The sequence below is a fragment of the Nicotiana tabacum genome, chromosome 11 (genome assembly GCF_000715075.1).
Source record: "Nicotiana tabacum cultivar K326 chromosome 11, ASM71507v2, whole genome shotgun sequence".
Lineage (NCBI taxonomy): Eukaryota > Viridiplantae > Streptophyta > Magnoliopsida > Solanales > Solanaceae > Nicotiana > Nicotiana tabacum.
The window spans coordinates 129,469,999-129,487,559 of record NC_134090.1 but is presented as its reverse complement, the minus strand read 5'-3'; the positions used below and the strand labels follow the sequence as shown (position 1 = coordinate 129,487,559).

General features: G+C 37.1%; 1 protein-coding gene across 1 annotated transcript; it reads right to left on the bottom strand.

Moving 5' to 3' along the window:
* Window positions 1–6,507: 6,507 nt before the first annotated feature.
* Window positions 6,508–8,856, bottom strand: LOC107796806 (purine permease 3-like). Its single transcript, XM_016619621.2, has 2 exons — window positions 7,958–8,856; window positions 6,508–6,981 (listed from the first exon to the last, which is right to left on the bottom strand). The coding sequence occupies exons 1-2, from the start codon at window positions 8,666–8,668 to the stop codon at window positions 6,634–6,636; spliced, it is 1,059 nt and encodes a 352-aa protein (XP_016475107.1). The 5' UTR covers window positions 8,669–8,856; the 3' UTR covers window positions 6,508–6,633.
* Between the last annotated feature and the right edge of the window lie 8,705 nt (window positions 8,857–17,561).

The window sequence follows — 17,561 nt, the reverse complement described above, 5'->3', positions numbered from 1 at the left end:
TATTATCATTTGTAGTTAGATTGCTATCCAAGATGATCAACAATTGAGAATTATGTGATTAAAACTAACATTAACTAAGAGTCTAAACTATTGACTAGTGACAATCAACGCAAGTAATGAGCAAGGAAAGATATCAATGGGAGAAAAAATAGGGTTGATAGGATAGGTGCAAGACAAATATTTTGAATCTAACTCTAGATAATTCACTTCTAATGTTCAAGTGAATCTCTCAAATTTACTTGGTTATTAGTTCAAATGTTTAGTAGAAACTCCTCTCTCGATTAAGTCTCAATCTCACAAGATGAACCAATTTAAGCATGTGAAGATATGCGAGATTTCGTAGTGAATTGGTCTTTAGGAGAACCTCTCTCGATTATCCCCCTAACTAGGTTTAATCAACATTTCAACTAGCCTCTTTCAATTACTAAGAAAAATTAATGAATCCAACCAACAAAATATAATGCAAGAATATCACAAGTTATGCTTTTCTCGATTACATAAACAAGTGAATATAGATGCAACAGTTAAAACATCCAAAACGATTCAATAGATAAAACTAGAGTTATAATCCACTAACAAGTATCAAGACACCAAATCCATCAAACTCTAAAGAGAACTACTCCATAGATATGGAGCAATTCATCACAAATATGTTTATGTTAAAGGAAAACATAAATGATTCAAGCTTTTGTCTTAAGTAAGGATTGAATGATGAAATCCTTGTACTTTTGCTTCTCCACCTTCTCCTTAGCTTCCTTAGGTCTAAGATGTATAAAAAAGTTCATAAAATAACGTTTTTACATGTATTTATACTAAGTAGGGTTAGACCCAAATGAAACCACCTTCTTCCAGACGAAATTGGATTGTTACTCTATAAAAAATGCATAGGCGCACTGCATGGGTTGACGCGCCATGCGGGGCAGCAGTGGGGCTTGTCAGAGAGCTTGTAATTTGACTGGTGGACGCGCCACGACAGTGGTGGATTCTCAGAGTCTGCCTTTTGCTTCATTTTTGAAGTACAGACGTAGTTATCGATCTCCGAACACGATCCCGACTGAATCCTTTGGGCTTTTACTCATACTTCAAAGATCTAAATCACTCGAATTCATTCCATAGCATCTACATCACCCGGAATCACTCCTACAAGGCATAAAACACACAATTATCAAAAACACTAGAGATTAAAGCTCAAACTCAATTAAAGTGTAGTAAATTAAAGTGTAATAAGCGACTAAAACATGTGATTATATCCTACCATCACTCACCAACATCTGGTACCTGCTCATCGGCTGGAAAAACTGGTGGCTCCACATGTGCTGCTCTTGTTGTAGTACGAGGCACACCTCTGCCTCTATCGCAACCCTAACTGGTGGTACTAGTAGCCGTCTGCCTGATCCGATCACACGTGTCCTCACCATCTATGAGAGAATATAAGAGTCAAGTTTCAAACTTTTGAAATAACAAATCCACATAACAAGAATACAAGAAAGTGAAGTTTTCCTAACAATTCGCAAGCTCTCAAAGATAAGTAGTGACATCTCCGTACCGATCTGCAAGACTCTACTAAACTTTCTCATGACTCATAATACCTATGAACCTAGGGCTCTGATACCAGCTTGTCATGACCCAAAATCCCAACCTGTCATGATGGCACCTAACACACTTACTAGGCAAGTCAGACATAACAATAATAGTCGAATTTACATAAATAACATAAGTCTGAAACCTCAATATAACAAATAAGGCTAATACATGATAAATTCCCCAAAATTGGTAAATATGGGTCATGAGCTCTAATACAGAAATACAATTTTGAAATGACCAAATACATTACTGTCTTAAATAAAGACAACAATACATAAGAAAAGAGACACCAGTACTGCGATCAAGAATGCAAATCTACATTGTCTCTCCGTAATCAACTCTTCTACAAGCCTCAGCTACTGATGACTAGGTCTGATACCTGGATCTGCATAATTAAGTGCAGATTGTATCATGAGTACAACTGACCCAATATATTCAGCAAGTATCATAACTAACCTCGGCGAGATAAAAGAAGCAAGAATCATAAATGATGCTTGCGATAACCTGTACAGTTTTATAAATCCGACAAGTACGAAACAATAATGTGATCAAGTATAAAGCACAGAAAGAACTATCTCTGTTTGTGCGCACAATTACTCAATTACGTTGCTTAGTAAATGATACGGCATATAAGGATGATATGCAAATGAGTCAGAAAAATAACCATGGAAATTGCAAGTAAAGATAAAAATGCAAAATCCAAAACAAACACTGGCCAGACTTTCCCTAACCTCTCCATATCCGTGCCCAAACCACTGATCAGTTTTCCTTAATATTCGTGCGTACACATCAAGAGAGAAGCATGTGAGGGTGATTTTAGGGGGATGGATCCATATCTACATGCATGCACGACCAATTCAGTGTGCTATCAGTCGGGCGTGGTCACAGGCTCAATATCATAATCCGCCCGGCATGGTCATAGGCATAACACCGCCCGTTGTCGTCATATGCACAACAACACAATCCACCCGATGTGGCCACAAGCATCCAGTCCAAATCATATCACATAGAAGCAAATATACAAGAATACATATATATGATGAATGAATAAGAGATCTCATGCTCCTGGACTGGTATAAATGACATGCTAAAGTGTAGGCATGTGCAAAGTGTGCTATCATAGCTCAAATCAGCAATTTCATCACAAAATAGAAATTATCATGTTCATTCAGGGGAATTAGTCTCTATGTAACCTCATGGCTCAAATAGTTTACAACAAGGTTACAAATATGACAAACATTATAGATTAAAGCTTAACAGTCAATTCTAGGCATATTATAGCCTAAACACTACCCTGAATATGGATAAATACCCCGTGCACACACATGGGTTCAAACCCACACATATGCACATCCATAGCATGTAGCTATCACAAATAATTTAGACAACTAGTGCCTCAACCAAGTTTAGACAAGATACTTACCTCAAGAAAGCCAAATCATTCCTCTAACAAGACCTTCCCCCGCGTATCAATCTCTGGATGGCTCGAATCTATCAAAAAAACTTAATACCATCAATAACAGTCATAGAAAATAATTCCAAATGATAAAGCTAAAGTCTTGAATCAAATATGCAAAGTCAACCCAAAAAGTCAACCCTGGGTTCGTAGCCCAGAACCCGACAAAATTAACAAATTTTGAACACCCATTCAATTACGAGTTCAACCATACTAATTCCATCTAATTCCATTCATAAAATCGACCCTCCAATCCCCAAATCCCGCCTTAGATTCGTTAAAATTAGGTGTAATAATCAAAGAGTAATCAATAAGAACATCAAAAGTGATTAAACTTCACTTACCCCTTCAATTGTAGCAAAATCATTATCAACATCGCCCTTAACCGAGTTCCAAATCTCCCAAAATAAGAAAACACTCAAACCCTTCGAATATAAGAACCTGCTAGTGAACTTGTACCTGCACTCCGAATTTCTGCTTCTGCGGTCCAAATTGCGCACCCGTGCACTTCACTTAAGTTCTGACCAACTACTTCTGCGGTCCGACTCCCGCTTCTGTGCGTTCGCACCTGCAGAACAGTTCTGCATCTGAGGTCCTAGCTCTGCTAGCCTTCCTCCTCTTCTACGTCCCATTATCTGCATCTGTGGGTTCGCAGATGTGATCGAACCTTCGCACCTGCGACCTTCATCAGCCCCATCCAAACCCGCACTTGCGATCACATGGCCGCTTCTGCAGCGTCTCACCTGCGAAAAATCCCTCGCAGGTACTATTGCACCAGAACTCCAGGCTTTAGCAATAACACCAATTCTAAAATGACCCGTTAACCATCAGAAACACCCCTGAGGCCCCCCAAACCCCATCCAAACATACCAACAAGTCCTTAAATACAATATGAACTTACTCGAAGCCTCAAATCACATCAAACAACTTCAAAACCACGAATCACACCTCAATTCAAGCCTAATGAAATTAATGAACTTCCAACTTCTAAAACTAATGCTGAATCATATCAAACCAACGCCGAATGACCCCAAATTTTCTACACAAGTCCCAAATGACACAATGGACCTATTCCAACTTCCGAAATAAAAATCCGAATGTGATATCAATAAAGTCAACTCTCGGTCAAATCTCTCGACTTTCAACTTTCCAACTTTCGCCAAAAAACTATCAAATCAACCTACGAACCTCCAAATCGACATCCGAACATACACCCTAGTCCAAAATTACCATACAAAGCTATTGGAACGATCAAAACTCTATTCCGGAGTTATATACATAAAAGTCAAACTCCGGTCAACTCTTTCAATTTAAGCCTCCAACCTTGAGACTAAGTGACTCAATTTACTCTGAAACCTTCCTAAAACCAAAACTAACCAACTCGGGAAGTTACAAAATCACAAATGAACATAGAAGAGGAAATAAATAGGGAAACAAGACTACAATAGATAGAATGACTGACCGGTTCGTTACACAATTGCATCTGGAGTAATATTTCTGTTTGATTTTATGAACAGAAATATAATGTCTTAGTTGCTTGAACATTCTTAGAGTCAGCTAAAATTCACGTTATTAATTGGGCCATTATACTATAAGCAATCTTTTCTCTAATCTGGTGATCATGTTTTCCCCACATTTTTATATAACTAGTCTTTATAGACGTGCATTGCCATGTCATCTATGAAATTTTTATGCAAAAAAAACTGATCACTCATATCTCAAGATTCTCAACAATTGAAAGCTTTTCTTATATGAAATTCCAGAACCGTTGACCCGATAATAAGAAACTTATGAAAACGCATATTAATGGGGCCAACTAAGATGGAAGAGATATTGAAAAAAGAGCAAACTTCATTTATGGCCAGCCGCTAGAAACTAATATTAGCCGCTAGCTATAAAATTGCAGTATGCATTTTATAGCCCAAAACTAATTAAAAGGCTAGCCCAAGACCACTGCCACTCTTCCCCCTCTCTATGGCATCCTCCTTCGCTCTCTCCGCCGTTCCTCCGCCACTATCAGAATTCAAATCACACCATCCGTTCCTCCGTAGCTATCAGAATTCAAATCACACCATCTGTTCATCCTCACCCAAAACCACAACTACTACCTCCTCAAAACCCTAACTTCCTTCTCCTCAGCGTTCATACGTATTTTTCTCAACCGAAGAAGCCACTGCTGAACGCCGTCGTCGCAAGCGCCGTCTCCATATTGAACTACCAATCTTTACACTGACAATAACGATTAAAATTTATATGTAATTATATTAATTTATAGAACTTAAATTCCTTTTAGGATTGTGGGCCGCATGAGTTGAGAATTCTGCGTGTTTGTCTGGAGTTTGTGTTCACGAGATTTAATGAGTCCCTAATGGGCAAATATGGAAGTGTGAGAGAATTATAGAAAATAGACTATCACTATATAATTTACATACAATAGACTGTCACTATGCAAAATATATGCAAAATGGACTGTCATTATACAAAAAATATTCTAAATAGGCTGTCACTATACAAAAATAAACTAAATAGACTGTCACTATATAATTTATATACAATAGACTGTCACTATACAAAATATATACAAAATAGACTGTCACTATATAAAATATTATACAATAAATATACAAAATAGACTGTCACCATACAAAAAATATACAAAATAGACTATCACTATACAAAAAAATATACAAAATAGCCATTTCGGGCTATTAGATGTAATATATTTGGGCCGAAGGGGCATTTCGTATAAGTAAAAAAAAACATGAGCTATTAGAATTTTGAGGAATTATAGAGGGTAGTTTTCTCTTGAAAAAACGTTCTCACTTTACTGGAATATATTTCTCCTATCAACATTAATGAATAGATACATCTTCCACTCGTGTAAATGAATAGTTCATTTTTATAACAGACCACCAAGTGACGGGCTATAGGAAGGGGAAAAAAAGAATAAGTTTAATGTGAAATTTAGGACTTTGTTTTTTCTTTTATGAATTAGGTCCAAATTTAAAGTAAAATTATTTTTGGTTTAGGATGTCATGATCTAGTTAGCTGTCTTGTCCATTTGTAACTTGTTTAGCTGAACTTTTTAAAAATTAGAAGAGCCCTTTTTCAAACGAAAACATACTGATTTAATTTGAAAGTCAGGACGTTTGGCTTTACTCGTAGTTCTTATTTTTCACAATTTACAACTCGTAGTTCTTATTTTTCCCAACTCCTAGATGAATGTTGATAACTTACGGTCCAGTACGTTCAAAAATATTAGTTAAGCAATATCCATAAAACTCTTGTTCTTTAGTTAGTATTTAATATGGTGTCATAAATTGTAACATTGAATTAATCATGAAAAATGAGTAATTATTGGCAACTGCTAATCTTTCAAATGTTGTATTATAAATTATAAATTTAAGAGGAACATCAGAAATTTTAAAGAAAGAGACCCTTTCACATACATAATGAAAGTAGCAATGAAAGGGAAACGACGTATATTATTTCTACAATAAAATAAAATTATTGTATATGTATAGCCATTATAGTAAATCAAACAGTCTCAATAAATCAAACAGACTTAAGACTTATCAAACAGTCTCAATAAATCAAACAGACTCAGTATGCATTGTTGTCGTTTCGATTTCTGGACTTTTATTCTTCTTCTTCTTTGTTTGTCTGAATTCTCCGTAGAAATAGGAGGCGAAACCCCAAAGAGAAAGAAAAAGAGCAAGGCCTTTTTCACCTGAAAATTTTTCCCTATAAAAAACTACAGCTAATACCTCAGTAACAGGAAGTAAAACTGCGATCATAACCCCAGACATCAAAGAAGAAGAGCAGTAAATGACTCCAATAATACCCACAAAGAAGCATTGCCAAATAATGGCAGTCCATACTATCACTGTATAATATCTAATTTCTCCCAGGTTAAATTGTTTTGCCTCCCTTGATATTGCCTGCAAATTTGATCAATATATTAATCCTTACTCTTTAAAGACATTGTCTATAGCTGAAAACAAAATTAAATCCAGTACTACCTATTTTTCATATATTCTTAATATATCCAAATTTAATATAACACGTCATATACGTAAAATGTCTCAATCAACCCAAACCCACGATATTGATGTATGTCAAATTTAAAAAATGTAATAAAAGAGTCTATGGAATATGAATAATTTAGTGTTTCGAGCTGGTTTCTTCTTTAATGTCCCACGGCTAAAGTCAAACTCACAAGTCATCACAAGCTTTTGTTCTTTCTCTTGTCATTAAGATTAAAAGAAAACTTAATGGAATTGAAATAAGAATAAATAAACGAAAAAGGAAGAAAAACAAAAAACCAAAGAAGTTTCCAACGAATATAAGAAATCTAGATTATTGATCGTTGGTAAACGCCAATACATGTCATTTGAAGGTCCTATGTATCTGATGGTAATTAATACCAAACGAGAGAAATATGTAATATTTGTTTCTCTCGTTTGGTATTAATTACCATCAGATAAAAGAATATATCTATGAAACTAGGGTCTTGAACGTGTTATATAATATTTGTGCGCCTTTAAGTCTTTTCAAACTTGTAATTTTAAACTTGAATAATATTGTATGGTCATAAAAAAATCTTTTATTTACGCTAAAACGAAAAATTTATAGTTAAATACTTTCAAATGCATAAATGTCTTTTATTTGAAATGGACCAATACCAAAAAAGTTTTGAATCATTTACCGTTACACTATAAAGTTCTTTTTATGAGGTTATCAAACTAATGTATCATAAAATTCAACGATAATTATCTTGTAAAATGATTTGACAATGTAAAAGATTTTAAATTAATGTAGCATAGAAGTTAAACCCACAAAACAATGGTACAACAAAAACGCAATGGAGAGTAAGATGCATGAATAGCAATGAGTTATTGGGGAAGAAAAAAGTACCTGAAAATCATTATTGACGATCATTCCTGTGGTGCAAAATGTAGTAGCAGCAAGACACATGACCATCTGAATCTCCAACACCAACGTAGCACTAATAGCTTGTTTTGCCTTCAAGTAAATCAACTCAATACAAGGCAAAATGACTCCATACAAAGCTGCCGCTAAAAGTGTCATCATAAAACCAAGAATATAAGCTTTACTTGTCACACCTTCTGGTCGATCACCATTAGATCGAATACCCAATAAAACAGCACCAACTGTCAACAAAATCACTGCATTGATGGAGTAGGGTGTGAACTTCAACTTTACTATGAAGAAAGCACCTACTGCCGTGAAGGCAAGTTGAGCAGCAAGAAGAAGTGAAGAGGTTGACACAGGGAGTTTTGACCCGCCCCACGAATAAAGAAAATCATCAAGACCAGTTACAACGCCAATGACGAACGATGCAATGAAAATTCGGGGTGTCATAAAGTAAAACTTGGTATTAGAGCCTTCGATTTTTCGACGATAAAAGTATAGGAGGGCAAGAGGTATAAGAGTGAGTGGCCATCCAGCAGTTTGTAACCAACTGCTGAACCATACTCTTGAACCTCCCTCGACATAATATAGACGCATTATTAGAGGGCCACCACAGATACCAACCGCGAGTATAAGACAGTTAATCAGCAGGAGGATTCTCCTCATGTTGGTGCTTAATCCTTTATGTTCCATATTAATTTTCAAGAGATTTGGATGCTAAGTTGGAGTATTCTGCTGAATGGTCTTCTTCTCCAAAGGTTTTGACTACTTGCAGTGATGAGATTTGTAGCCGGCTATTTATAATTGAGGAAAAACTTAGTATATTCCCACGATTTGTTTTACGACATTGACTGGGACTGCTATAATGACCTCCTGGAGTTCCTAGGCGAGCTCTGACAATTAAAAAACATAGTATAAGAGAAGCAACGATTATGAGTAACTTTATTACTATTTTATTGCAGCATTGAACGGTGCCGCGTAAATAGTCATAACAACGCTACTTGTTGGCATAGTATTCTGCATTTCCACGTGTGAAGAGAAAAATATGGATTAATAAACTTAACAAGGAAGGGACAAACGTGGGTTATAGTTAAGAATTGAATAATGATTAGTAGCAACCCATATGCCAATTTTGTTTAATTAAATAATTATGAGTAGTCAACTTTGGTCTTCTGTCTTCCCCACTCCCCCACCTCCAACTAACATGGAGTTGGTGGGACGCGCGGCAATGGTTAGACTTGACTTCTTTCAAATTTTCTATAATTAAACAAAATGACGTGAAACTCATGGGTATATTTCTACCGGAAAATTTTATATTAGAAGAACTGAGCTTCCTACTTTTCAATTTTATAGTTCATATTTTAATTTACAACCAACTAGCCCAAAAATAATAGACTCAGATTCAACATCCAACTCTAATAGATTCTCAAAATTACTATTTAATTTTTAAAAAGATTCCTCAAGCTTTTAAATTAATTTTTGAATCAGTAACTGTGACTCAAATATTAATTCAACAAACCAAATTCATTTGGATGGTGAAAATTAGATTTTTAACAAGCTTAAATATGTGGGTTTAAATTTCGAATTTAATCTTGTGAGAAATTTGGAGTGAGTATTATTTAGACTTGTTAGAAATAGTATAAGGAGGTTGTATATAAAATTTGAAGTCATTTAATGGAGATTTGGACTGGTTTTGAATAAGAATTGCAACTGAAAATCGTGAAAAAAGTTCGTCTACAGACGCTTGTATAAAGGTGTATAGAAGTGTATAATAGTTTATAAGGTGTGTTTCTATACTCATATACACTATTATACAAGATTATACATAATTATACAAAAAATTGATTTCGTCTTCTTCCTTGCGTCTTTTCTGAAATTTAACTCAAATCTTGCTCAAATCTACTCCAAATCACTTCAAATTTAAATTTTGAGCTCCTTTTGATATTTTCAATCAATTGGAATAACACCCAATCCAAACAACTAACAAATTCAAAAAAATCCATTTTCAAAAGTAAAGCTTTGAATGGTCTTCAATGGTAGACTTCTACTCTTCAATTTTCTTACATTGCAAGCAGGTGACACAAGAGGAGAAACAGAAAATACACGGTCCCTTGAAGCATATATAGAAGATGTGAGAAGAAGAGAGAGTGAAAACAATGGTTGTGAGAACATAGATTTAACTCCATAGTTTTTAGAAGCAATAGTTGTAAGAACACAGATTTTGAATTTGCTAGTACTTTCAAAATATGTACAATGTGGGCTAGGTGGCGTAAAACTTAAAAACATGGGTCATTTTTTGTTATGGTGTGAAGTCATGTGTATTTTCTTGTAAGCAATTCATTTTGAATTTGCTAGTTGTCACGACCCTAAACCCGAACCCGGTCATGATGGCGCCTCTCGTGAAGACAAGGCCAGCCAATTAAACCCAATTCCCCTTTTAAACAGTTAAATAACATAAAAGTAGTCTAAAACATGATGTAGCAATACTAAGTAGCGGATAATGTCAATAAAGTGTGGAAGTACAACCCAACACAGCCCTAACCGGAGTGTCACTAGTCATGAGCATCTATAAAACCCAATACAAGTCTGAAAGGTCTACAACTAGTACAAAAGTCTGATATGAGATAGAAATGACAAAGAGGGAGAAACACGGGTCTGCGAACGTCAAACAGCTACCTCGTGAACTCCGGATGTCCGCCGGGAGCTCTCAACTCGCACTGGCAGGATCAGCAACGCCTGAATCTGCACACAGGGGTACAGGGAGTATAGTGAGTACTCCAACTCAGTGAGTAACAAACGTAAATAACGGCTGAAAGTAAGAAAACACGTAAGGCATAAGGCATTCTATAATGAAGCAGTAAAACCATTTAAAAGCACTACAACAGTGAAAAGTCAAGTAAAATCCTCTCTTAGAGATAAACAAGTAATTGACAGGTAATTAAGGTAGAGTAATCAAATAGAAGTTTGCCCCTCGGGCACAGTATCACCACATCCGCCCTTCGGGCAACATCTCAGAACAATAACAGCCCCTCGGGCTCAATCTCATATCACAATGGGTACCCGCGCTCACTGGGGGTGTGCAGACTCCTGGAGGGGCCCCTTACGGCCCAAGCGCAATAACAAGCCATCTCGTGGCATCAACTAGGCCCTCGACCTCATATCAATCAAGCCACCTCGTGGGATATCTCAGGCCCTCGGCCTCATATCAGTATCAGTGTTTCCTCACAACTAGGCCCTCGGCCTTACTTAGTCAAAAATACTCACAAGCCCCTCGGGCAATAGTAAAATAGTGTTTCTCAGCCCAAATATCATTTAAAATATCACTTAAGTCTTAAAACTGAGTAAACATGACTGAGTATAAAAACAGTAAAAAATAACAGGACTGAGTTCAAGTGTAAAGTCAAAACAATGAGAAAATATCAATAAAAATCCTCGAAGGTTCAAATAGTTGGCACTAGGCCCAAATATGGCATTTAGCCCAGATAATGATGATAGCAAATAGTTTTCAATCAAATACACGAAAAATCATCAATCGTGATGTTCTAAACGTAAATACCACACAAGAGGGGGGGGGGTGATTTGTGTGGTACCCAATTTTTTGATCTAGAAGAACCTGGTTCTTCTAGGTGTTCTAACTGCTATTGTTGAGGAGTTAAAAGTACAGAAAATAAAGAACACAGAGATTTTTACATGGAAAACACCTGGCTCAAAAGGTGAAAAAACCACGATCTACTACTCAGTAGGATTTTCCCAAACATCCACTAAAATCACTGAGCCAAAACAGCATTTACAAAACTCTTTGTAAACCTAAGGATTAACTCTAATCCCTGTGTAGCACACAGCCTCAACTGTTGCGACACCTTCAAGTTAGCCTATAACTTGAACACTCAAAGTACCTATTACAAATGCTTCTATGAAAGCTGAAAAGGTACAACTTTAAACCACCTACTACATTTGAACTAGAATAAGAATAAACACAATGGAACTGGTTCTTCTATCTCGTTCAAGTAGCTTCAGGTTTGCACACTTGAATTACACACGAACTGCTTGCAAAAAGCGTTGCTATTTTGCTCCCTATTCACGTTTAACTTATGCGTATGTGCAACACCTGTAAAAGAGAACAATCACTGTTATTTAATGAGCTAGTAATCAGAGTTTGATTGAGACTCAATTGCTGATCTTCCATCGAAGTTGAGTCCTTGTTCAATACAAACTCCAACCCTATCATTTATCCGGATTGTGTGATTGTGTCCTCTTCCCATAAGGAGACTTTCTCTCCTCATCCAATATGCAACCTTTTCGATCAGTTCAGGAGATATTGCTGCTTGATTACTGAGACTTATCTCTTTCACATGTATCTCACATGTCTAGGTTGATAAATACTATGCCTCACATGATGAACTTGGTCCATGACTGAGTTCATTTGTCATTCTTCAAAACTTCACCTGAACTTGGGCCAACAAATTTCCCCTTTTTGATGATGACAAACTCTGTGCTTTTACTAATCAAAGAACCTGTAGGAACTCAGCTTGACCATCAACACATTAACTTAGAATTTTAACTTATCATCAAGGACTAAATTTAATTAGGTTATAAATATCACATTATTTAGAATAAAGAGTAAAGCACAATATCTCTTCCCCCTTTTGGCATCATCGAAAAGTTGCATGCATTGTGAATCCTAGATTTTAGTAATTACTTATGGCCACTTGGGCAACTGCAAGTGAAAACATGGATGAAATCATCAATAATCAACAAACATATTCAAACTATTAAGAGAAAAATCTTTATAGAACAAGAGAAACAACAGCTGTCTTTGATAAGATATGTTTCCACCAACAAACCACAAAAAGAAAGAAAAACTTCCAAAGCATGAGCAAAAAAATATATGAAAAAGTCCCTAATCTGGGTCACTAGGGGTACTAGTTTGGTTCAGAAGACAACAACTAGACATCCTAAGGCTTGGAGGAACTAGAGGGCTGGGTTTGGAGAAGGTTGAGCATATTCTGAAGCATCCCATCAATTTTCTCCTTTTCATTTGCTAGCTCAGTTCTAAGGCCATCTCTTTCAGTTTTCAGTTCAGCTACACGAGCCTGGAGCCGAGCAATTTCAGCATCCTTAGATCCACACTCTTGTACCAAAGCCCTAACCTTGCTGTTCACAGGTGTCTTCAGGGATGAACCAGGTTCAACTGGGGTGGCATTGACTGGATAGTCACAAGCCAGAAGAGTGTTGACGCCAAAGTGTTCCTTGCTTGATGCCATCTCCCATTTATTCGAAGGCATATTCAGCCTATCCAAAACAGTAGTCAATATGAACCCATATGGGGTGGCATGAGCCTTGTAGCCATTTATGACCCTGTCCAGTAATTTGACAATAAAGGCAGGCCAATTGATCTGCATTCCTCTCACAAGGCACTCCATAAGAACCAGGTCCATGTAGTTGGCAGTGTGCCTACTCTCCTGTCTGGGCAGCAGGCACTTGTTAACAAATTCAAACAAGACCTTATGCTCAGGACTCATCTCACTTTTTTGCACAAACCTGGCTTCAGGCACATCTTCAGTAGTTGTGGCATCACAAAAATTCCTATTGATTTGAAGAGCAGTAGGGAGAGAATCTAGACATGGCCACCTTTGCCTTGTATAATCATCAAACCCCTTACTAGGTATGTCTAGAATCTTACTCAATTTGAGTGCATCAAACTGCACCCTTACTCCTTTCACTGTATTGGTGACTACCCCATTCTTCACTGTGGCATTGGTCATAAACTCAATCAATTCTTTCCTATCCACCCTCCCATCCATTTCAAGGACCATGTCCTTCCAACCTTGTGCAGCTAGGGCATCCACCAGTTTTCTCATTCCTGGCTCATCCAAGTCTCTCAACAGTCTTCCTTTCAAAAAATTTCTTCTGCCAAAGATGGCAAACCTATCTTGTTCGATTTTCAGATTCCTTTTCTTCTTCTTCTCCACTCCATTCTTCTTCTTCCTCAGTAATTTTTACCTGCTTACCTTTCACTGCAGATTTGGTTCTTTTGGCTAAAAAGGGTACAACAGATACAGGTTCAGAGGAAGACTTCTTGGAAGAAGCCTTGGCCCTTTTTGGTTTGGGTGTAGGAACCTCCACAGTTGTTCCCCTTTCTTGATTGACCAGTTCCATCTCCTCTCCATCTTCTTCTGCAACCTCAGAACTCTCCACAACCTTTGCTTTTCCCTTCTCCTTCTTTTTCTTCTTGCTTTCTTCCAGAGCTTTCTGTAACTCAGCTTCACTTTGTCTGACCCTGCTTCTAGTGGCTCTTCCCTTAGGTACTGAAGGTACAATAGGTTTTGGGGATGACATTTTGCTTTTATTTGTTGGCTTGGAAGCAGTTGGAGCCTTTTGTGTGGAAGCTTTATGCTTCTTTGGATCATAACTGGCCCCAACCTTCTTCAGAAGATCAGCTAGTGTTTCCTCAACAGATGAACCAGGTTCATCTTGTTGCTTGCTTAGATGCACAAGCCCTTCAGCCGCCTCCCAGGAACCACTTCCCCCTAACTTGTTGCCACCTTCTTCAACACCTCCACAGATAGCCAGAACTTTTTCTTTCCCATTCTCCCTATCATCACCACTTGCTCCCTCTCTCTCTTTTTCTTTCTTTTTACCTCCACTTCTACTAGATTCATCCCCCTTTACATCTTTGATAAGACCAACCAAGACAAATCTATTTTCTACATTTTCAACCACAATAGAGAGTACCACACAAGAACTTACCTCACCAGGGGTTTCTTGAATTTTGGCAGTGTCAGAAGACCCATGTTCTTCTCCTTCGCTGGCAAAAATAAAAGCTTCAGACTCAGAGCTTGAGTCAGATTCTTGAGTAGGACTTTCCTTCCTCTGGCTAGCCTTCAACTTCTCATTTAGAACTTGTCTTAGAGCTCCAGAAGCTACAGTTTTTCTGGCTAACATTTTATGCCTACGAAACCTAGGTTTTGGGGTTTCACTAAGGGTGTAGATAAGGATGTATTCGAAGGGGATACTGTTGGAGGAGTGCCAGGATTATCTTGGGGGTTAGTCATGGTGAATTGTTTCTTAAGAAAAATTTGGAAATTTTGGAAAGAAGAAGGGCGATTAGAACTTGAGAAGAGTTTTGACGGTTATGGACTAATAAAGAAGAGGTGTGGCATGTATTTAAAGACGATTAGACTTAAATGCAGTAACGATAGCTTTTTTAGAGGTCAATTAGAAGTCTAATCAAGATGTAATTCTTGTCTCTTAGTGATTATTAGGCATCTCTAGATTTTAGGCAAAAATCCCGATTTTAAAAGTTCTAGGGGAACGAAACTGGTTTAATGCTCAACGGATAGAATTTCTGGGAATTTGATGAATGTAGGACTTCTGCTCATGATTGGGAAAATAATCTTTCTAATTGTGCAGAGTATAGAAAACATACCTGAGCTTTTCATATGAACACATACTGATGAACCGGGTTCTTTATATAGAACTCTCTTGAACATGCCTCAAATGCCAAAATAGAAGAAACTTTGTAAGAGAACAGTGGGTCATACACATGTCACGGGAGTATACTAATTAAAATATGAAACTGAGTAAGAATTGATCTAGATATTTACACAAAGTTAGAACTCCTAACCGAAAAATATATATTTTTTTTTATTTTTTTGTCATTGTGCATTCTGAACTGGACCTATTAGGTGATCTTAATCATCCCTAAATCCAATCTATTCCTCTCAAAGTTTTCTCTACTCAGTGCTTTAGTGAAGATGCCAACTATTTGTTTATCAGTAGCACATAATTCTATTGAAATCAATCCTTTCTCATAGTTATCTCTTAAGAAGTGGTGTCTAACATCTATTGCTTAGTCCTCTTATGATGAACAGGGTTCTTTGTCATACTTATAGCACTAGTGTTATCACAGAATATTGGAATACATCCCACTTCAATTCCAAAATCTACCAGCTGTTGTTTGATCCATAACAATTGAGCACAACAGGAAACAACAACAACATACTCAACTTCAGCAGTAGATATGGCCACAAAATTTTGCTTTTTGGTAGCCCATGACACAAGACATGAACCAAGGAAATGCACCATACCTAAGGTGCTTTTCTTGTCCACTAAGAAACCTACATAATCAGCATATCCAACTAGATCAAAATTATTACCTTTAGGATACCAGAGACACAGATCAGTGGTGCCTTTCAGATATCTCAGTATCGTCTTTACCACAGTCAAGTGGGACTCTTTTGTATTTGCCTGAAAACGAGCACAAAGCCCTACACTAAAAATGATGTCAGGTTTGCTTGCAGTAAGATACAAGAGTGAACCAATCATACCCCTATACAACTTTTGATCGACTGATGAACTAGGTTCATCAATATCTAATTTGATGGCAGTTGCAATAGGTGTGTCTATTTCTTTAGATTCCTCCATTTTAAACTTTTTGATTAGCTCTTTTGTATACTTCTGCTGATGGATCATGGTTCCATTTGGACTTTATTTGATTAGCAAGCCTAAAAAGAAGTTAAGTTCACCCATCATGCTCATTTCAAACTCACTGCCCATTAGTTTTGCAAAGTCCTTACTCAGCCTATCAGTGGTAGCCCCAAATATGATGTCATCCACATATATTTGCACAACAAGGAGATATTTACCTTTTTCCCTTAAAAATAAGGTACTGTCAATTTTACCTCTTTTGTAACCATGCTCTAGTAGAAATTTGGATAGTCGTTCATACCAAGATCTTGGGGCCTGCTTGAGCCCATAGAGAGCCTTGTCTAACTTGTACACATGCTCAGGACATTCCTTGCTCTCAAACCCTGGAGGTTGTTTCACAAACACTTCTTCCTTTAGGTAGCCATTCAGAAGGCACTTTTGACATCTATCTGATAAAGAGTGAATTCCATGTGTGCTGCAAAGGCTATGAGGAGTCTGATTGCCTCTAGTCTTGTAACTGGAGCAAATGTCTCATCATAGTCTATGCCCTCCTCTTGTATGTATCCTTGTACCACCAGTCTTGCTTTGTTTCTTTTAACTGTTCCATCATCATCAAGTTTGTTTCTAAAGACCCATTTTGTACCAATGACTAATCTGTCCTTGGGTCTCGGAACTAGATGCCAAACTTGACTTCTTTAAAATTGGTTGAGTTCATATTGCATTGCATTCACCCAATCTGCATCCTGCAAAGGCTCAACAACATTTTTAGGTTCAATAAGAGATAGGAAAACATCAAAAGCACACAAATTCTTTAACTGTGATCTAGTTTTGACTTCAGATGTTGGATCAGTAATAATGTTCTCAATGGGATGAGAACTTTGATACTTGTGAGGTTTCACAACCAACTGGTTTCTGCTAGGTGTCTCTCCCATGTTCTATTGCTGAGGAACAGGTTCATGAACAAGTTCCTCTAGGAGGTTTGATTCAATTTCTCCTTGATTAGTTCCCCCTGTCAGGTTGCTCTGATTTGAAGGACATGTTCCTTCTTTTGATGCCACTTTGACTTGTGTTGGGGATTCAGTCAATTCCTTTACCAATCCAATGGCTTCATCTTTATGTTCCTGTCTCTCAGAAAGAATGTTAGTTTTATCAAATA

Coding starts and splice junctions, on each gene's coding strand:
- LOC107796806 (XM_016619621.2), bottom strand. CDS start 8,668: ATGGAACATAAAGGATTAAGCACCAACATGAGGAGAATCCTCCTGCTG. Junction 6,982..7,957: donor TCGTCAATAATGATTTTCAG/GTACTTTTTTCT, acceptor TCAAATTTGCAG/GCAATATCAAGGGAGGCAAA.